At 52.2% G+C, this 20115-nt stretch overlaps 6 protein-coding genes across 6 annotated transcripts; 5 read left to right on the top strand and 1 right to left on the bottom strand.

Annotated features, from left to right (window-relative positions):
- Positions 1 to 1146: 1146 nt before the first annotated feature.
- BDZ99DRAFT_466008 (uncharacterized protein) lies at positions 1147 to 1522 on the top strand (the record flags this gene model as incomplete). The annotated part of the gene is made up of 1 exon (XM_033720675.1): positions 1147 to 1522. A coding segment is annotated over one exon (376 nt), but the record flags the coding sequence as incomplete, so codon positions are not given.
- A 1350-nt stretch (positions 1523 to 2872) lies between these two features.
- Positions 2873 to 4960, top strand: BDZ99DRAFT_449179 (uncharacterized protein). The gene is made up of 2 exons (XM_033718102.1): positions 2873 to 3567; positions 3662 to 4960. The coding sequence occupies exons 1-2, from the start codon at positions 3172 to 3174 to the stop codon at positions 4604 to 4606; spliced, it is 1341 nt and encodes a 446-aa protein (XP_033573398.1). The 5' UTR covers positions 2873 to 3171; the 3' UTR covers positions 4607 to 4960.
- Positions 4961 to 5391: 431 nt separating this feature from the next.
- Positions 5392 to 7004, top strand: BDZ99DRAFT_538690 (GroES-like protein). The gene is made up of 2 exons (XM_033726653.1): positions 5392 to 5708; positions 5772 to 7004. The coding sequence occupies exons 1-2, from the start codon at positions 5585 to 5587 to the stop codon at positions 6827 to 6829; spliced, it is 1182 nt and encodes a 393-aa protein (XP_033573397.1). The 5' UTR covers positions 5392 to 5584; the 3' UTR covers positions 6830 to 7004.
- A 962-nt stretch (positions 7005 to 7966) lies between these two features.
- BDZ99DRAFT_501267 (amine oxidase) lies at positions 7967 to 9624 on the top strand (the record flags this gene model as incomplete). Its single annotated transcript, XM_033723796.1, has 2 exons — positions 7967 to 8929; positions 9043 to 9624. The coding sequence occupies 2 exons, from the start codon at positions 7967 to 7969 to the stop codon at positions 9622 to 9624; spliced, it is 1545 nt and encodes a 514-aa protein (XP_033573396.1).
- Positions 9625 to 13056: 3432 nt separating this feature from the next.
- BDZ99DRAFT_466005 (HET-domain-containing protein) lies at positions 13057 to 15986 on the bottom strand. The gene is made up of 2 exons (XM_033720674.1): positions 15420 to 15986; positions 13057 to 15366 (listed from the first exon to the last, which is right to left on the bottom strand). The coding sequence occupies exons 1-2, from the start codon at positions 15868 to 15870 to the stop codon at positions 13214 to 13216; spliced, it is 2604 nt and encodes an 867-aa protein (XP_033573395.1). The 5' UTR covers positions 15871 to 15986; the 3' UTR covers positions 13057 to 13213.
- Positions 15987 to 17588: 1602 nt separating this feature from the next.
- Positions 17589 to 18561, top strand: BDZ99DRAFT_94915 (uncharacterized protein). Its single transcript, XM_033729057.1, has 2 exons — positions 17589 to 18002; positions 18050 to 18561. Exons 1-2 carry the CDS (start codon positions 17705 to 17707, stop codon positions 18346 to 18348), a joined length of 597 nt encoding a protein of 198 aa, XP_033573394.1. The 5' UTR covers positions 17589 to 17704; the 3' UTR covers positions 18349 to 18561.
- Positions 18562 to 20115: the final 1554 nt, after the last annotated feature.

The raw sequence follows: 20115 nt of genomic DNA, 5'->3' as shown, positions 1-20115 counted from the left end.
TCACGCGTCACAAATCGTGCCCGAGGCCTTCCACCACGGAATGAACGCATTCCACACAACCTATTGCTGTATCCTTATAAGGAAGAGGGCCTTCTGATCTGGCTAAAACAACGTGATTAATTAGGAACGCGTGCTACTATATTAGAATTGGAGTAGGAGTGCAATTTAATTTTGGCCGGCCGCCATACCCCTCTGCGGCAAGCATTGGACACGCCGCTTCCTCCTGCAGCACCCGGAATTCAACCTGTGCACTAAGAATCCTAAGAACCTTAAAAGGCAGGCAGCGGAGGACCTAAAAGTACTATTGCGTTGGTATAAGGACTATAATAATACTGTGGGCCTGTATAGCATATAACTAAGAAACCAGTACAACTATAATAAGACAGGCGTGCGCCTAGGTATAGGTAAGAAGGAAAAGGTTATTACAACGTCCAAGAGCATTTAAATCACCGCTGCAAAGGATACCAACCGCAAATCAGCCACAGTTAGTAAATGTATCTCTGGCGATAGAGAGGTGCTGCCGCCGCTTATCCTTTTGGCAGGCAAAACCATCTAAAAGCAATGGCTTACCAATACTATAGAGGAACTACCAGGCAACTACTTAGTAGGCGTGAGCGACACTGTATATATTAATAATAAACTGCTTCTCTAGTAGGCAAAGCACTTTAAATTATTTTCCAGGAAGCGTTAGCTTAGCAAAAATCGGCTCTTAATATTGGATAGCTATATAAGCCATTTTATAAGGCAATTTATTAAGTACTGCAATAAGTATTATATTATTCTTTTTGCTATAATTCCTTATATAATATACATCTACCAGCCGCTTAATATTGTAGTGTTTCAACTATATAAGCATTAGTATAGTAAGGAAGTGGCTTAAGTGTATAGAAACGGGTGCATAAATTTTAATAAGATGGAGTTTCTATAAGTAATTCACTGCTTTAGAATAATAATATTTAAGCATAGTATAATTATAAGCGTATAGAGGAAATTAGACCTTATTCTATTTAATCTAGAGATTGTTATCTTACAAATACGGCTTCCTTTACCTGACCGACCGGCAACACCTGCACCTGCACTACAGCATCAGAAGTGCCTACAACGCCGCCTATTTTGACACCAAGCAATGCTAGGATGCTTGCTAAGATGGCCAACTGTCTGGCAAACAAATCTAATAATAAGATGCATAAGATATACTACTACAAGTACATGCGCGGATCTATGGCAATTGCACATGCTAGCAACGCCGCATATCGTGATTTGGAGCGCCAAACAGCTGCTGCTAGGAAGAGAGAAGACAATAAAAAGGACTCTCGGATGTCACTTCAGACGGGGGGGGTGTTGTATGCCCAAGAAGGAAGGGAGGCAGTGAAGAATAGTGAATTGACTAAGCTACGTGATGCTCGTGACAAGCTGGAGAGGCTAGAAAAGAGGGCATCTAATAAGATTAAGAGGCAGCAATTGGCTAAGGATGTAGCCGCTCGGAAGGCTGTACGTGAATACAACAAGGCGCACGGGATTGGGCCTAGGAGGGCTGTAGAATAGTGAATGTATATTATCATGATTCGTTGAGGTGGCCGGTGCACTGAGATGGCGGCCACCTAACTAGTTAGGTGGAAGTGGGGCAAATTTCGAGAAACGAGAAACTTGCACTACGCGAAAGCCACGGGTAATGCGGCCCCGAGCTGTATATAACTTCCTGCCACTGTCTGAAGTGCCTGGATGCGTTTTCGGAAATCCGAACGAGAAAGTAACGTTAATCGGCCAATTTGAGCAACTAATAAACTCGCTAGCACACCTTAAATAGGGGCAGATAGGTGTACGCAGCCCTATGACGACGAATTGTACACAGTAGATGGAAACGGCGAGCTAAAGAGGGGAGAAATCGAAAACGTTGGAAAAGGGTCTACTTTCTGACATGGGCTACGTATCACGAGAGCGCAACCTCACCCCGAGCTCATATCCGGCCATCCCCATCAACACGATGGCAGCTCATCGTGGGCTCATCAGCGGGCTCTTTAACGCTATCTGGAGGAGCTACTTCAGCACGCATAGGCTTTGTAAGAAGACAGATGATGCATGAGTGATGCGCAGCGATCCCTCGGCTTTATCCTCGGACGCCACAGCGGAATGGTGGCTTGAAGGCGGTCAAAAGCTTATCGGGCTTCTTTGAATGCCCATCAACAGCCTGGGAAAGAGGTCGTCTGCTCTCAGGCTGCATCAAGCCTCGATTGGCCGCTTTATGCACTCATGCACGCAAAAGTCACGAGACAGCATCACATTCGGAAAACGGATGCGTCGCTGGCCGATATGGCCGAGCTCGACGGCCGCGCTGATTCGCCCGAGATGGCGCCTCCGATTGACAAACACTAGGCCTGGCGCGCTTTGTGGCGCACGCGTCCGGCAGCAGCGGCCGCTAAGCTACTTGCGTCCTGTCGGAGCAGGGATGCTCGCGTGCCCTCCAACCACGGCCTCCGAGCAGCTCTTCATCATCCTCCAACCCGGCCGATGATGCCCGTCAGGCCTCATCCGCACCAGCAGTAGGCGCCGTGGACGACGGCCAGGCAGCTGCAGCATGTGGCAGACAGTAGGGACAGCTGCGAGGGCTGCCGCTTCGTCTCACGATAGGCAGCCGTCAAGAGTCGCGCTCACGGCGCACACTCGATGGATGATGACGCATCGGCGTATTCCCAGGTACCGTGGCAGCGCCAGCAGAGCTCACCAACGGCCGGGCAGGGGCCTCGGAGGCCTCCAGCAGCGGCGCCGGCAGCCACGAGTTGGATGCCAAGTCGACAGCCAGCCCTATGTCTCTAATCTCCGCCGCCGACCTTCCGCTGGCTTCCTATTGTCGCTTCTCACTTCTCATTGCAGCTCTCCTTCCTTAGCCTCTGCTTCCTCTCTCCTGCTCTCCTAACTCTGTGTCCGCTCCTCCTCCTGTGCATACATACCTCGCTGTAGTCTCGACAGAGATCGGCATCCCGCTTCAGTGCTATCCGCATATCTTGATCCCGGGCTTCTTAATCCTTGCTCGTGCCACTCGCCGGAGGTCCAGAGCGTGCATCCTGCTACCACCTGAGAATATAATCAACAGCCCCCTCTGCGTAATTGCAGCCCTCTCGAACTCTTCCTCGTCTTCCCCACGTCCTCGCCACAGATAGCAAATCCGCCATCATGGGAATCGGCGCAATAGCAGAGCCGCTCGTCGTGGTGACGCTGCTCTTCGGTGGCACGTGGATCAATCGCAACAAGAACTACAACATGTTCGCGCGGAACTCTCGATCCCAAAGCCCGCGGTCGCGCTGGGATTCGTCGCCTGATAGCATTGAGTCTGGATCCAGCAGTCCGCAACTGACAGACTCGCTTCTGGGGAGCTCCGACCGACCCGCTTCGCCGTCGCTGCTTGCGCCACAGGACTCGTTTTGGCGGCGACGAGAGATATCGCTGCTGGGAATCCGAGCGGAGGTGACTTCGCCGAATACGCGAAGGTTCAAGGGGAAGTTTCTGAGCCGGCTGTTGCAGAAGTTCCCGTTCTTGGTGGAGGCGTGGTACTGGGCCTTGATCTACTGGGTATGCTCCACTTCCCGTGTCTGCGCCACACCCCACAATTTACCCTTCCTGTTCATCCATCAGCCTTTTTGATCATCCTTACTAACGAGACCAGGTCTACCAAATCGGCCGCGCCCTCACAGCGTTGACTCTCGTCGAAGGCACCGTCGCAGTCGCGCGGAAGCATGCTCTACAACTAATCCACATCGAACAACGCCTCGGCCTCTTCCAAGAGCTCCCCATCCAGCACTGGTTCCTCGCACACCCTCTGCTCATGCACTGGATCAACCGCATCTACTCCTTCATCCACATCCCAGGCACCATCCTCTTCCTCGTCTGGCTCTTCCACTACACCTCCCGCCCAACCCTCACCCTGCCAACTCCTGCCACCAAACCCGTCCCAGACGATGTATCCACCGCCAGCCCGGCTCTCTACGAAGCTCGCCGCCGCACCATGGCCGTCTGCAACCTGATCGCCTTCATCGTCTTCACCGCCTGGCCCTGCATGCCGCCGCGCCTCCTCTCCGACCCCAACGTCCCCGGCGAAATCGGCGACGAAGCCCGCAGCTTCGGCTTCGTCGACACGGTGCACGGCGCCGAGGGCGAGAGCTCCGTGTGGACGCAAAACAAGTTCTGCAACCAGTACGCCGCCATGCCGTCGCTGCACTTCGGCTACTCGCTCCTCATCGGCCTCACCATCGCCACCATCCCGCTCGCGCCGCACCACCGCCGCTGTCGCACGCTGTCGTACCGCATCGGGAGCCGGTCTACGTTCCGGCTGCGGCTTTTCAGCCGCAGGCGGCTGATGTGTCTGGCGATTGGGATCGCGTATCCGCTGACTATCCTCATTGCTATTATTGCGACGGCCAACCATTTCATCCTCGATGCTGTGGCGGGCGCGTGTGTGTGTGGGCTTGCGTGGACGGGGAATCGGATGCTGCTGAATTTGAGGCCGGTCGAGGATTGGTTCTTGTGGTGTGTGCGGATTCATAAACCTGAGGTGCGCAGAGGGGATGCGGTGGCGTGGGTTTGGGAGGGGTTTCATGGGGGAAAGGAGTAGAGATGTGTTAAGAATTGCAACGAGAGGGCACTACTAGTGATGTACTAGTAGTGGAAGGAACGTGATATTCTTTTGATAAGAAAAATGGGAGTGATGGCTGGACGTGATGTCAACGAAGCGTGTTGTTAATGAAAGATTGAGGGACTGAGTTGTAATGAGAGAGAGCAGGACTTTGGAAAGGGATGGATAGATGGATGGACGGGAAAGCGAGCGAGTTGCAGAAGTCTAACGGCGAGACGGCTTGATACCCTCCCCCCCCGGGCCATTTTCCACTCGCTATTTTTATTTGGAAATGCATTGTAAATAGGTTGATCGCATAGCTGGGTGATGAGATATTGTTAATGAAGCGGCATTCTTTCAATTCAAACATCTAGATCAAATGTGTGAAGTGTTCTCCAGAGAGAATGGAGGGGCACGCTAGGTTTTTAAGTAATGTGGGCGTGTCTTGCGAACCGCGCTCTGCGACGCGCGCAGTTGAGGTGGGGGGGGATGGTGGAGATAACTCCGGGAGGTGTGTTGGCCATTTGAGGGCCGCTTTGTGGGTTTTTTGGGGCGTCGGGGGGGTTGGGCGGGGTGATAAGGACATTCGTGCTGTTCATCCGGCTCATGGCATGGCTAGTTCGGTATGCGGATATGGGGTGTATGGGAAGGGGTGTTCTGGGAGACTGCGGTGAACGTGCTTTGATTGGCTGATGGGAGTGTGGGGCACGTGATGTTGACGTCGTTCGGCTTCTTTCACGGGTATCCGCTCAGTGACCTACACTTCAAGTCATCGTGTAGGTCGCATCTTGGGTTTGAAGTCCAGTGGTATATTACGCAGGTACGTATACTTCGCTCTCACTTCTGCAAACGTCGAAGCGCGTGTAGAAGATGTGATTACCGTAAGTCCGTTCTGATTTCTATCTCCGAGCTACTAGTTCCGTCATAAGCATCCACGTTTTGAAGTATACGCAATGATTGAGAACGTTTCGCTGGGGGATGTATGAAGCTAGACCATTACTCAAGACGCCAAACCTTGTTCTCTTCTCTCGACGCTTTTCAAGGACGCATCAGTCACCTAGTCTATTCATATCCGCAACACCCTCAACTCTCATCAAACATCGTACGTCTAACCCCCTATCTCCTCATCCAGCCTCCCCACCCCTCCCAACCTAACTCCTCCCAGCCTCCCCATCATCCCCCACCATGTCCTCCCCATCCCCCCTCAACACCAAACTCCTCGCCCCCTCCCTCGGCCACCCCCTAACCACCACCACCGCGCCCTTCCCCGCTCCCCCCTCCCCCACCGACGTAACCATCCACCTCCACGCCATCGCCCTCAACCCCGCCGACGCCAAAATGCTCGACACGGGCGCCCGCGCCGCCTCCTGGCCCCTAGTCCCAGGCCTTGACGGCGCCGGCACCATCACCGCCGTCGGGTCCGCCGTGACGCGCTTCGCGCCCGGCGACGCGGTGCTCGCGCTCTTCACGCCCGGCGACGGCGGCGCCGCGTGGCAGACGTACGCCGTCGTGCCCGAAGCTTGCGTCGCGCGGAAACCCGCGGGGTGGAGCTGGGAGCAGGCGGCCGGGGTGGGCGTGTGCTACCTGACGGCGGTGGTGGGGGTCGGGGTGGGGCTGGGGATGGCGCTGCCGTTTCTGCGCGGCGGGGCGACCGAGGGGGTGGTGGAGGTGGCGAGCGTGCTGGTGCTCGGGGGCAGTTCCGGGGTGGGCGCGGCGGCGGTGCAGGTGCTGAGGCTGGCGAGGCCGGGGGTTCGGGTGCTGGCGACGAGTTCGCCGAGGCATCATGCGCATTTGAGGGCGCTGGGGGTGGAGGGGGTGGTGAATCGGGCGTCGGGGTCGTTGGTGGAGGATGTTAGGGCGGCGAGCCCGGGCGGGAGGGGGGTGGATGCGGTTTTTGATGCTGTGGGGGCCGGGGCGACGCAGCGGGATGTTTTTGAGGCGTTTGGCGCGGATGGGCCGAAGCGGTATGCGCAGGTGTGGACGGGGGATGAGGAGATTGAGGTTCCTGAGGGGGTGGAGTCGGTCTTGTTTAGGTCAAGAGATTTGCCGAAGTTGAATGGGAGCGAGAATGTGATGGTGGCGTTGGAGACGCTGTTGGAGGAGGGGAGGTATAAGCTCCCGCTGCCGGTGAAGATAGTAGGAGAGGGATGGGAGGCTGTGGAAAAGGGGCTGGAGGGCATTAGGAAAGGGGTTAGTGGGGAGAAGTTGGTTGTTAGGGTGTAGGTTTGTTTGAACGGTATGAAGAGAGGTTGATACAAGAAAAGGGCATATGTACGGTGTGTAAAGCTATATCTCCATTGTCTAAGAGAACTTACCACTAGACTTTACTATAATTGACGCATAGTTCGATATATAGTGACAGGTCATAAGTCTGTGCACACGCATTTACCACTGTTTGGGATACCCTACGGAAATTTAAGAACCTACCTTTGTAGGTATGATGTCAAGTTTCAAGGAATCCAAATCGGACTGCCTCTTGACTGACTGGCTGCTTACTACCTGGTCCGCTCCTCACAGTGGTGTCGAGTGAGCAAGCCTGGAGCCAAGCAGTGATAGATTCGTGTGCCCAGACTTATGACCTACCTAGTACTGGACGCATAGTTCGAAATCTCGCAGTTGTCACGTGGGTTTCATAATAGATACAGTCACTTCGAACGGCTGTCAATACATTGAAAGTCAAGAATCTGATAAGTTATAGTTTCCTCAGTTTTCCATATGATTTTTGTACCCCAGAAAAGCGTTGTGTAATTCAAGGAGATTTCCAACTCACTAGTTCTCGCTGATGTCGATGCCCCAAACCCACATCAACAGTTCATTCGGTTGCTCGTGCAGAGTTCCCACAACAGCTCTCAGTAAAAATTTGCCGTCGTCTCAATATACCGCATCGAGCTACGCTTTGGGCGCTTCTCCGCAATCCGAAGCCGATCGATTCACTCTCCAAGATCAGCTATACCGTGTCCACCGTAATGCAAGATGCGGAGAAACAGCACATGCCCAGCTAGGCTTTGTTGAACATAAAGTGACAGGCGGTCTGACATCGTCTGAGGTGGCCCGAAGGGCTATTCGTTTTGTCAAAGTCAAAGTTTTACAAATTTTTGAAGACGTATCGGAGAACCTCAAGCGGTGTTAGGCAAGTGTACACAAGCAGAGGTATTTGATAGGTGAGAACACAGAGAGTCTGGGTCTAACATCGGACAAATGCAGCGGCTTGCTCATTGCTATATTACGATGGTTTATTCGAGTGGCCACAGAGTCGTGGATCTTGTGAGCAGGCAGGTAAGTACAAAAGCCATAGAGCGTCCATGGTGAGAGCGACGTCCGGATTCTTTTCTGGTCTCTACTTGTCTCGACTCGTCAATCATGCGGTCTTCGTTTCCTCTCCTTGCATCACTCCTCTCCGCCGCCGTTCTAGCGGAAGCCGCAGTCCACAAGACCAAAGTCGTCATCCTCGGTGCTGGCCTTACCGGCGTGACTGCCGCCAAAGCTCTTGCCCTCGAACGCAATATCACCGACTTCATCATCGTCGAGGCCCTCCCCGAGGTAGGCGGCCGACTGAAGCCTGCATCTATCGGTGGCTACCCCATCGAGATCGGTGCCAATTGGGTCCAAGGCCTCGGGACGAACCCTATCTGGGCCCTCGCACAAAAGTACAATGTGACCAATGTGTACAGCGATTGGGAAAACATCGACTACTTTGACGGCCGCGGCTACGACTTCGACGGCAAGCTGGAAGAGGCCTTCGCCCGATATGAAGAACACGCCCTGGTCAACGCGACCAAGATCTCAGACCTTCGCCAGGAGCGCGGGCAGGCCGATCTCAACTTCCGTGCCGGCTTGAACTTGGCGGGATGGGTCGCACAGACGCCGTACGAGAAGACGGCGGAGTACTTCGAGTTTGATTGGGAGTACGCCGAGCCGCCGGTGCAGTCGAGCTTCATCCAGAACATCAACAGCTTCATCTACAACTTCGACGGCTTCGGGAACGACTCCAATAACTTCGTCTTCGACAAGCGTGGGTTCCGCATGATTGCACAAGGCCAAGCGGACGAGATCCCCAATTTCGCGGAGAAGATCCTGTACAACGAGACGGTGACCACCATTGCGTACAGCAAAGACGGTGTAATTGTCACAACAGCGGACAATACGACCATCGAAGCAGAGTTCGCGCTGTGCACGTTCAGCATTGGCGTGCTGCAGAATACGGATGTGACGTTCGATCCTGAGCTGCCTGATTGGAAGAAGGATGCCATTGCGAACTTCCACATGGCCACGTACATGAAGATCTTCATGCAATTTCCCTCCAAGTTCTGGAACGACACCGAGGTATGTAACCCATACTATACCGCCACTTACTCCCTCCCAAATTGTTGAGCACGGGGAAACCTCTCACAGCATCAAACAAGCGTAACTTAGAGAGTAACTAACCTCACCCCCAGTTCTCCGTCTACGCCGACCCCGACGAACGCGGCTACTACGCCGTCTGGCAATCCCTCGACGTCGCAAAGTTCTACCCGGGCTCCCACCTCTTCATGGTCACCCTCACCTCGGCGCAAGCCTACCAAGCCGAGCTGCAAACCGAGCAAGAAGTCGTCGACGCCTGCATGACTGTCCTGCGCACCATGTATGGCTCTGGTATCCCCTCGCCCATCGAAATCGTCATCCCGCGCTGGACGCTCGACCCGCTCTTCCGCGGTACCTTCACCAACTGGGGCGCCGGCGCGACGGTGGAGCAGCAGAACGCGATCCGCGCGCCGCTGCCGGACCCGGATATGCCAAGTCCGGAAAGCCAGAGGCTCTTTTTTGCGGGTGAGGGGACGAGTAGGAAGTATTTTGGGTACTTGCAGGGGGCGTATTTCGAGGGGCGGTTGGCGAGTGCGGTGATTGCGGATTGTGTGGAGAATGGCTGCTTGACGAGTGAGAAAACGGCGTATTCAAAGCGAGAGATTCTGGGCGAGAGGGAGGAAGCGGAGAAGAGGACGTATGTGGGTGGCGGGTTGAGGGGCAGGCGGTTTGCGTAGTTTAGTGCTGTGGTGTTTGAAGAGTACTTGGGTAATATCTGATGCGTGGCTGCGAAGATTAACGCATCATGTGAGTAATGAAATAAAAAAGGCGTTGGTTGTTGTCTTGCAGACTTCTTTTCCACTGTATCAGAGTGTCCTGAACAGTACGAAGACAGATGTTTGGGCACTCCTTGCGACTGGCTGGGGTACCCCAACAGGCCTGGAAACTCCAAATACGATGTAGAGGTTCACGCAGTGGAGATTAAACTACCTTTTGACTGACTGAAAACATGTTACTCGGGGCACCCCCTACAGTGGTGTTGAGAGAGCAAGAGTAAAGCCAGAGCAGTGGCATATCCATGTGCCTAAGCTAGTGACCTAGTAATAGTACTACGGCGTATCGTCTCTTCTTTACAAGAACTTGACAACGCAATTCCCGACGCAGTAAGTGAGATCCTGTGCGGCAGCTCCACTAGCCTACTCGCTCGAATGATTAGTTAGTTCTCGTCTTGCTGAAGTTTGGCGATATATTATTGGGCGCACCTTCTAAGAGACATGTCCTATATCCGTATCATTAGTTCTTTGTCTACGAAATTGAGATGGTGCAGAACTCACGCTGTGCAGGCTTGGCAGTCAGAGACGCAGTCGGCGTGAACGCCTTTAGCTGTGAGGAGGAAGGCAGTTGCCAAGAGGGTGGTGATGTTGTGGAATTTCATGATGCTTGCTTGCTATAGAGGGTAAGACGAGAGAGTATGTTGGTCAGTTAGGAGGTTTCTGAACATGTATTAGCGAGCTTAACATGAGCGGTCTTTTATACCCAGGGCGCTTTCAGCTGGGGCATGAGTCGTGCTGCCCATGGTCCGTGTGATCAAGTTCATGTAGCAGGGCTCACATCTGCGTTGTTCAAATGGGTCGAGTTGCAGCTCTCATATTCGGCCTTTACGCGAGATAGAGCTGCAGATTGGAAGAGGGAGGTGTAACGAGCGACTAGTCTGATGGTGTAGTGCTGCAACCAAGATGACGCCTGTTTCTATCGCTCGTTCGTTCTTCATTCCTGGTGAGGTTTGGTTGGTGTGTGGCCTGGAAGCAGCTGTATCGTGGACAAGGCTGTATAAGTTCGTCTGACCGGAACACCACAATGGCCATGACGAGCTGGGTATTTTGTTGCAACCAATAGGAGTTCACTTCAAATTTGAAGAAATGTTGAAAGGGTTGCCATACGATGTGGTGGCCTGCTGTTCTGGACTCTAGACTTGCCATTAGTTTTCACATGAGGATCTCGATACGCGACGTTGATTATAGACGAAGCTCGATGAGCTAGAAAGTTTTTCGAGTATGGAGTCCGGCCAAGAGGTGTTCACCACCACTCGCTTGCCACCGCTTGAGGTACTCCCGTGCATCATAAAGTTAAGATGAGATGAAAAGGCCTTGAGAGCTTGAATTAGGGAGGTTTCATGCTCTTACATCGACTTACTGGCCGTTGATTGTGGTGCTTCAACACATCATCATTAATCTGGAAGAGATGGAAAGACGAAAAGCCCAAATTTGGTGTCCTAGTACAGTACTCTTCTGGGTGTCTCACTAGAACGTACCCAGACTTCCGGCAAGGTAATGTAGAAACATGACAACACATACGAAACCGATTAGTCTGCTTTAGCTCGGATCGTCCAGAGAAGTCGAATGCGGAGTATCCGAGAGGGGTTTCTACGATTCTCATTTCGTGTTGAATAGGAACCATCACGCGGTTGGCCTTGGAGAATTTCCTGTCGGCATATCGGCTAAGAGGTGTACATGTGACCTTTGCGGGCTTCTGAACTGGAAGAGCTGTTGATCGCTGTATTGCAACAGCGAGTTCCACACCCCAATCCGCACATAAGCACTTTCCTGTCCCGTTCAGGGAACTAAGCTGCTCCTGCTCCAGCCTGAGCTGTGGCTGAGCTGGGGTGTGCGGATCCGAGCTGAGACTAAGGGGTGGGGCCTGTATTTGACAGAAACAGGGATCCTCACCTTGCCACGGAAAGCCCGTGGACCTGCTAGGTTCCAGTTTCCAGGCCCCAAGTCTTGAGTAAACTTACTGTCTAATATGCTACAGGCCATTCTGCTGACAATTACGTTCCTAAGACGGCACGTCCTTAAGACGACATGTTCTTAGGGCTTCATGGTCTTAAGATAGCCATAGTCTTAAGACAGCCACAGTCTGAAGACGGTAGCACCTTAAGATGAGGATTTTTCCCAGACAGTCACGCTCTTAGGATTGACCTGTCTCAAGACAATTATATTATTAAAATGGACATGCAATCTCCTTTTTCCGTTTAAAGAACTAAGCTGCTCCTGCTTAGCTAGCAGCAAATATTTATTAGTAAGGCAATGTGAGGACTCGATAGGCAAACAGCAATTAGAAAAGGTTGCATTGCTATGCTATAAAAGTTGTGATACCAAGAGAGAAGAGAGGCAAGAGCGGAGCGGCCTGATGTAGGTTGTTGGCGCTGCTGGCGCTAGCCGCTAGCGTCCCACATGGTGATCACGTGCTCCACGTGCCTGTCTTGTGACTACAAGTGAATGTCGCTTCTAGAACAAAGGAAAAGGCCGTCTAAGGCCTGACAGGCAAAGGGTACTTAGAAGCTAGAAGGCCTAGTTAAATTTTAGGGTGTATATTATTTAGTACATCTTCAAATCTACCTATAAGGCTATACGGCAATATAGTTATACAAAGCTTAGTCTTAGTGATATGCTATATAATGGTCGCAGTCGAGAAAGACACTTAAACGCCTACAAGGCCGAACAAGGCGCCTTTTAGTCCAAAATATGGATAACCCCGCCCTAATGTAGATTACAGAGCGCCAAGCAAAGACACGGCGCATTCTAGGCACCATGGAGGTCGCAGGCTCTCATTAGACATTCCAGACGAGGCTGAACTAGGGCAACATGCACTATCAGCCACGTCACCAGCAGCTCATTAAATAAATACCATTCACGCCTTTATTAAAAGTAGTAGAATAATTCCAGCGCCAAATAGAATTGCCTTCTGATTATTAGGGTCACGCCCTAGTCTCTTGCGTCCAGAAGCTTTCATTTCTCTAGCTTCCCTAGAGCATTGTTGGCCCTACACTTTGGCTTATTATATAGCGAAACTGTCTATAGAGACCATTCTTTAATAACGTAATTAGTGTATCCCTTATTTACGAGTGGAATACTATTATAACTCCAAGTACGCGCCTTGCCAAAAGCGCAGAGCGAAGAATAGAATACGCACCGCCTATAAAGAAAGCCAACCTCCAGCATAAACTCTTAAATCTAAAGAGTGATGAAGGAACAGAACATGCTTTGACCAAAAAGAAGGATGGAGAGGAGCCACGTCCAGATCGCAAGTCTAATCGGAAAAGTGTAAGTGTAAGGGACGTATGCGTGCATCCAGCACGTGCACGTCCGAAGGCGACTGGCTATTGAATAGAATTGTATTCAAAGGTAAGTGAGTGGTGAGCTTAGGGCTCTTCACGAGGGTAACTATCTACGTTCCACGTGCTCATCCGTTCCTTTTTCACGTCCCGTGTCCGTGCCTCCGATCCGTGACAGGAAGACTAAAAAATAGACAAAGGTGTCTGGTATGTTATACAATTCGAAAGGTGAAATACCCATTTCCATGGTGTTCCTCATACAACTCTTCGCATAGCTTACCTTCTTCTCTATCCGAATTGAAACGTATAAACGTCATAACCAGGAAAGAATGGATCTTCGGATAAATATGCCTCATGTCGTCACCGTAACGTTCCAAGAGAGTTGTATTCATCATTCCGTTACAATAGAAATCATCCTTCTTGGATTGACCGCTTTGTGAAATAGTACCATCTCGGTTCGCTGCCTTCGTCAAATCAACCATGAATTCTTGTATCTTTCGTGTCCGCACGTCATACGAAGCTGCTTCCCTTTCTGCAGCTTCTCTCGCGTTTATATCTATCCATATCGCTTTAAGCTCAAGAGCTGTGCGATACGGCCAAAGACCATCGATTTTGTCTGGGGGCACCTGCAAACAGCCGTCCAAACTTTCCACTTCCTCTGGCACAGAATCCCGAGGTGAATTATCATCGTAGCTAAGTGAAATCGATCTCTTCATATGCTTGTTACCGCGCCACTTATCTTCAACTCTGAACCATCCTAGGCGACGGAATTGTCCAGCATTTGTGAGCGTAGGGAGCAGTATCAGGCCTTGCAAATCCAAGCCGGCGTCATCCGGCAGCAGAGATATTTCGAATGGCACCAGATATACGGATGCAGCTTTAATGATCTTTTGAAATGTCGGATCGTCCCAGCAGATTGTCGCTCGAATCGTAAATGGCAAACTTGAGTCCAGATCTTCCGAGTCATCGTATTCCGAGCCATCGTATTCCGAGCCATCGTGTTCCGAGCTATCGTGTTCCGAGCCATCGTGTTCCGAGCCATCCGTGTTCTCTTTCGAATCGTCTGAGAGAAGAATGTTCCATTCTCCGTCGTCTTTACGCTCGACTATCGTCGCTTTCAGCATCGGTCCTTTAATCTTGATGTGGCCATCGATTACTGCGCCATATCGATGTGACGGTACCGAATGCTGGATGCTAGCATCTAGAATCTCGACTAACCCATCGATGAAGTGGTGTTCGAAGTCTGTGAAGACAGGCCTATCTGTAGATGCCCATGACCAAGACGGTGTCGTACATACTAGCCGATGACAAAGTTTAACGGGTTCAACACAACGCCAGAGCAGGCCACGACGAAGCCGATATGACCAAATACCCGCCAAATAGTCCATTCCTTCCCAGCTCTTTGCCATTTCAGCCGCAAAACCTGACAGCGCCACGAGCTTATCGGAAAATCTAGTCAATTTTCGCTTCGAGTAATCGTTGGTTACCCGACACCATAACTCCCAACGCTCGATGGAATCTTTGCAGTATAAATTTTGCCATTCATTGCGGAGTGTGGCAAGGCGTAGTCTTTCCACCCCCTTCACTGAATCCAAAAGAGTTGGATACCCCTTAGGGTATACTTCACTGGCGTTGAGTTCACCGCATTCCCACAAAAGCTCATTCTTTCCAAAAATCAGCGTCCTTGGCGCTAATAGCCATTCCTGGAATACCCACGCTCTGGAGTAGAGAATCATTTCGTCCGAGCCCGCTCCTTCTGGACTGTAAGTTGATCTCACAGATCTCATATTTCCAGTCCGACCAGCTCTAACGTGACATGGTACAAACTGCAAAGGAGATCGTGGAAAGAATAAACCCTCAGTCGAATCCTTAGCCGCCGCTGCCGCCAGATTTAGATAGGAATTTTTGTAAATCTGGCCCATTTTGCTCGACTCTGTGGACCAATCCACGGCAGAGTCTTGAATTATGCATAGAGAATCAATCCAGAGAAAAGGGATACCCAGCTTCCTTGTCGTTGTAATTGCATCTCGGAATGTCTCAGGGAGATCAATCAGTTTGAATCCCTCAAGAAGCGAGGAATAGTTATCGGTGAGGAGCCTGAGAGGGATGTGACTGCCCCAGCAATGACTAAGTGTTGTATAACTCTTCGATACTTCTATTTTCGATGTTTCAAAAAGCTTGACAATGGTGCTGGGGTTGTCGCCCACGCAGATCAATCGAGCTGGGTAGTCACTCTTCGGAATAGCGGTTGAGCTGGGTTTGCAGGCGAGATGCTTTTCCAAGCATTGCCTGTTCCATTGGAGGACTTGATCCCAGCTGTTTTCGCTTTGGGAATCCCCGCTCAGCGTGAATTCTCCGGTATCATCTGAAGAGTCATTTTAGACAATGTATTGAAGAAGAGAGCTGGACGGGCTTTACCTGCGCCATCTCCAAAGAGTAAATCTACTTCAGCGAGGACATCGTGATCAAGCGCGTCACTACGGCGTAGTAAAAAGGAGATTCCGATATCTGCAACATAACGTGTTTCCGCCTTAAGACCTTTAAATGTCGCCGTTGTTTGAGGATCATTCTCTGTCAGAAGATTTTCTTTCATGAGTTGTGGAGAGCCCTTGCTCGAACTCATGCTATTTGTTATTAGATTGCAGAAATGACATCCTTCCGCAGCCGACGTAATGAGCTCTGTGATGCTATGAAAGCAGGAAAATGTATTTTGATCCTCCCTTACACGGGAGAACGTTGCTTCACAGACTGAGCAAAGCGCATTGAAACGGATACTAGGTGGACTGTATCCAGGCTCTGGTATACATGGCGTTCTCTCCGGCCTCTTCTCGGCCTCATCAATGCTAGAGGGTGCTTTCCGCTTGAGCATAGCGAAAGCCGTGATCGCAAGTTCTTTATGGCGGTATCGCCACTTCACATATGACGATGACGGCAGCGTTGGGTGTGGAGAACTATTATACGGGAAGAGTTCCTGGTCGATTGTCGATGTTGCCCCGCGTCCGTGGAGTCAGGCGGGTTTTCGTTTTGCACTTGAGCAGGAAATACGGCCGAAATGGATAGTCAGGTGATACAAGTAAGGTTATTCTCGAGTGTTTTAAAGTAGGAATGATAGAATTGATAATTTTCAAAAGGTACTTGTATGAAAGATTGCTATTGAGAGAATGGTAGAAGCGGGGAATGTAATAGCTCCGGAAATGTGCTCAGCCTACAATGCACAGCCCTGCGGTCCAGAAAAAAGCACAGACTAGCGGGAAATTGAAAGAGCCAAGGATTTGCCGAAGGACCTGTTGAGTGCCACGCACGCCACAGGGTCGATCAAACGCATTAATCAAGGGGACAGTCCGGAGAGCAACCTACAAGTGCCGCGTATGGAACACATCTATAAGCTAACACAGCGTGTAGTGTGCTGGCTAGGATGACCTCGCAATTTCGACCATTTATCAGTGCCGAGCGCCAGATGCAGAGCAGCCCTGGCAGCAGCAAGGCTGAGTCCGAGTGAGCCTTGCGCCCAGGCTTGGGCTGAGAAAGCCGCTCAAACCGTGTCATCTTGGCAATCATCGCTATCGTCTGAATGGAAAACTCAGCCTACTTTGCCTTCAGCTGCCACGTCGTAATAAAAAGAGAGAGGACGCGAGGTTTCAGATTCCGGGCACGACCTGAGTATTTCTGAGAACGGGTGGCTGGCTGGTCCCTGTCCCGCGCGCCCAGCTCTCTCTCCCCTGCCCAGCATCCATGCATCAAGATAGACAGCAACAGGCAAGTAGGTATATCTTGTTTGAGCTATCCAAGCTCGGAGGTTGGTGCTGGAGTTACGCCCGATACATCTTTGGAAACCTTTGCCACTCGCCTCGTCTGCCGGAACTTGACAACTGCCGATTTCTCTTCATTCTGTCCTATCGTGCCTTGAATATCTACTCATCGCGAGCGCCTTTCATAGGTAGAACTTCGTCCGGTATTCCCTCCTGCATTCAACCAGAGTCTCATACACCCACGACTGGTGAGCCGAAGCTGAGCCGGGCCTGAGCCGACCTCAGCCACAGCGGCGCATCATCACGTGAGCTGAGGGGGTCGGGCACCGTGCAGATTGGGGTGTTGAAACAGGGGTTTTTCTTCGCATTGCTCTGCTCTTTCTTTCAAGTCGTGCGTATAAGCAATTCCACCGCGTGACGACCGTATTCTTGGCGCTCCATGAGGTCGAGGTCCTTCGGGGTTGATCTAACGAAATGATGGGTGTACGTTGGACGGGTGTGGAGTTGCAGAATGGATTCTCTCCATGATAGACCCCTATCTAAACGTTTGAGGTTTAGCGTCGCCAAGCATAGTAGCGCAGATCTTCTCAGCTCTCAACTCTCAGCCTCGCCGGCTCCCCCACTATCAGTCCTGGAAGGGCTGGCAACAGTGCGGGCAGCGTTGGATCTCTGGTCCATGAATTGGGCATTCTCTCGATGGCGGAACTAACAGTGTCGACATTGCTGTCTAAACAGAACTCAAGATGTCTTCCTGCCTCATCTGGTTACCGTCCTACCTTGTCCACCTCACCTAGGCATTCGTACCTCGCTGCTTGCTACCACCTGCCTTCGACCTACCACAGCTCTTGCCACGCGTCCAGCCCGGCTCCTCCAGCCGTTGCAATATTTTAACTGACAGTCTGCTCGCACTAACTCTCGTCAACAACACCAGCTTCAAGCTCACCAACGGCTATCATGGCTCTCAAAGCTATCGCCTTCCTTTTCGGCCTCACCGCCTTCGCACTGGCTGACGAAGCTACCACAAACAGCTTTTTTCACTGGGACCAGACCACCGAGGGCATCTTCACCATCCAAACCACCTGGCCGAGCTCCTACCCCACCAGCTTACCTACCGCTTGCACGGATTGGCCGCGTGAAGGCGGATTCGGCTGCCTCACCGAGTCACCCACTGGTTCGGAATGGCACAGCTGGAGCATTCACAACACTTGGAGCGGACACTCTTGGAGCGGACATTCTTGGAGCGGACTTCAGAGTAAGAGCTACCAACACGTCTCTTGTGTTCTTTGCTGACACGTCCAGGCTGGAGCGATTGGACCACCGTCACAACAACAGTCCCTGCAGCTGCAACTACGGTCAGTGTGGTTTCTGAGATTACTTCCACGCCCTCGGTCATCGAGACCTTCTCGATCTTGTCCATCTCGAACTCGACGGTCCTGTCTAAGACCCCTACTCCCACCGTACCCACCACCCTTACGAGCGGCTCTACTACGCAGTCAGCGACGGCCCCGGCTGGCACTGGTGCGGCAGGTATGGTGTATCCACACGTTCTAGGAGCGGTCGCTGGAGGTGCTGTGGCTGGATTGATGCTTGCGGTCTGAATGGGATACCCCGGGTGACGAATAAATGCATAATGGAGCAATGATGCTCTTCGAAGAGTGTGTCCGTGGGGCTCCAACAAAAACATGATACCAGATCAAGACTATAGCTCCAATAAATTGCTTCAACCCCCGTCTGTACACACCATTCTGCCATTGGTTGTGACTACGTCATAAGATTGGACACCCGGATATACCACTGCACAGGTTCCACTCTTGACTACTCGATACCACCGTGAGGAGTAGCCCAGCTAGCATATAGGCAGCTAGTTAAAAGGCCGCCGAATCTTTACTGCATCGTTATTGACATTGTCTTTCAGACTTTGAAGATCCATAGGGGTACCCCAAGCAGTGGCAAGAGAGAGTGCCTAAACTTTATATCGCAGGACTAGATCCTTAATGCTGTAGCATACCAATTCCACGAACTCCTAATAACCCAATCCCGTCAACTCTGCGAGACACTTCTTCAAATTGAGCTCACGCCTCAGCTTCCCAACCTCCCCCACAACCTCCTCAGTAACATCCTCCCAACTCGTCCGCGTCCCGTACTCAGCCCTATGCCTCTCCTCCGTCACAACTTCAAAGTGATGCCCCGCCCACACCCCTTTTTGCAACCCTAACTCCTCCATCCTCGTAGCTCGCGGATTCCCCCAGCAAATCCGCTTCAGCAGCACCTCGCTAAAGCTCGTCTCCTGTCTCCCCCCCTCCGTATACTGCACCGGAATCTCCAAACCCTCCGACCTCACAAACTCGCACGTCTTCAAATCCCGCAGCAGCCATACACGGTCCTGCGGGGACACTTCTTCGCTCCTACACCGCAGATCCCGCTCCAGCCCCTCATACTCCGCTTTCGACACCGCGAAGCCGCCCGCCTCCCCACCAATCCTCTCACTCGCGCGGACGTGCGTCGAAAGCGCAGCCAGCCACTCTACTTCCTCCCCCGCCGCGGTCGGCGGATCGGTGAAGTCGCGAAACGCTCTCCATCTCCACTGCAGACGAGGAATGATTTTCCACCCGGGGCCATGCGCGCCCGGAATCCTGAAGCCGGCTTCTCTGAACAGGGGCGGAACGAAGGGAGTGTGGGAGCCTAGGCAGGCCAGCATGGCGCCGGCACAGGGCGCGGTGGAGGCGGCGTAGGAGGCGTGCACGTCGTGGAGGACTGTGGGCCAGAGGTGGGGGGAGCCGAGGCCGAGGCCGAGGATATCGGATTTAGCTTCCGAAGAAGGGCGTGATGGGGAGGGGAGGTGGGAGACTATGAGGTCGAGGAGCTCGTTGGGGAGGGCTTCGAGGGGGGAGAGGGGGTGAGGGGGTGGGGTGGAGGCTTGGATGGGGGACTGGAAGAGGGGGATGGGGTTGGGGAAGGTACGGGTTTGGCGAGGAAGTCCCAGACGTTGAAGTAGGATGGGTCCGGTGGCGGAAGACGTAGAGGAGGTCAATTTCGGATGCGTCGTCGGGGTCGGTGAGGATGTGGTGTTGACGGAGGTGGGGGCAGAGGATTTGCCATTGCTGTGGGCCTCGCATTCTGCGCGCCAAGTTTGTGATGACGGGGTGGAGAAGTGGTGGGGGTTTCGCAAGGGACGTTGAGAAGAGGAGACGTGAAGTTGAAGTTGACCGCAGCAGCTTTTGATAATCACGTGACGTTGCAGAGAGTCTTGTGGACTTGAGAGGTGAGGCGATTGGACGACATAGAGAGCAGTTTGACCACTTAATAGAGAAGATGCTGAGGGAATTGAAATGGATAAAATGTGACGATGGACTGGCAACTGCCGC

This window comes from Mytilinidion resinicola (assembly GCF_010093595.1).
Source record: "Mytilinidion resinicola strain CBS 304.34 unplaced genomic scaffold BDZ99scaffold_16, whole genome shotgun sequence".
Classification (NCBI taxonomy): Eukaryota; Fungi; Ascomycota; class Dothideomycetes; order Mytilinidiales; family Mytilinidiaceae; genus Mytilinidion; species Mytilinidion resinicola.
Note: the sequence above shows the minus strand (reverse complement) of the source record. Positions and strands in the feature narration are given on the sequence as shown.

Bases quoted from the DNA above. Each gene is read 5' to 3' on its own strand.
- BDZ99DRAFT_449179 (XM_033718102.1), top strand. From the start codon at position 3,172: ATGGGAATCGGCGCAATAGCAGAGCCGCTCGTCGTGGTGACGCTGCTC. The intron at 3,568-3,661 runs GTATGCTCCACT...TAACGAGACCAG, and splicing joins ACTGGGCCTTGATCTACTGG to GTCTACCAAATCGGCCGCGC.
- BDZ99DRAFT_538690 (XM_033726653.1), top strand. From the start codon at position 5,585: ATGTATGAAGCTAGACCATTACTCAAGACGCCAAACCTTGTTCTCTTC. The intron at 5,709-5,771 runs GTACGTCTAACC...AACTCCTCCCAG, and splicing joins CTCAACTCTCATCAAACATC to CCTCCCCATCATCCCCCACC.
- BDZ99DRAFT_466005 (XM_033720674.1), bottom strand. From the start codon at position 15,870: ATGCTCAAGCGGAAAGCACCCTCTAGCATTGATGAGGCCGAGAAGAGG. The intron at 15,367-15,419 runs GTAAAGCCCGTC...ATGACTCTTCAG, and splicing joins ACTCTTTGGAGATGGCGCAG to ATGATACCGGAGAATTCACG.
- BDZ99DRAFT_94915 (XM_033729057.1), top strand. From the start codon at position 17,705: ATGGCTCTCAAAGCTATCGCCTTCCTTTTCGGCCTCACCGCCTTCGCA. The intron at 18,003-18,049 runs GTAAGAGCTACC...TGACACGTCCAG, and splicing joins TTCTTGGAGCGGACTTCAGA to GCTGGAGCGATTGGACCACC.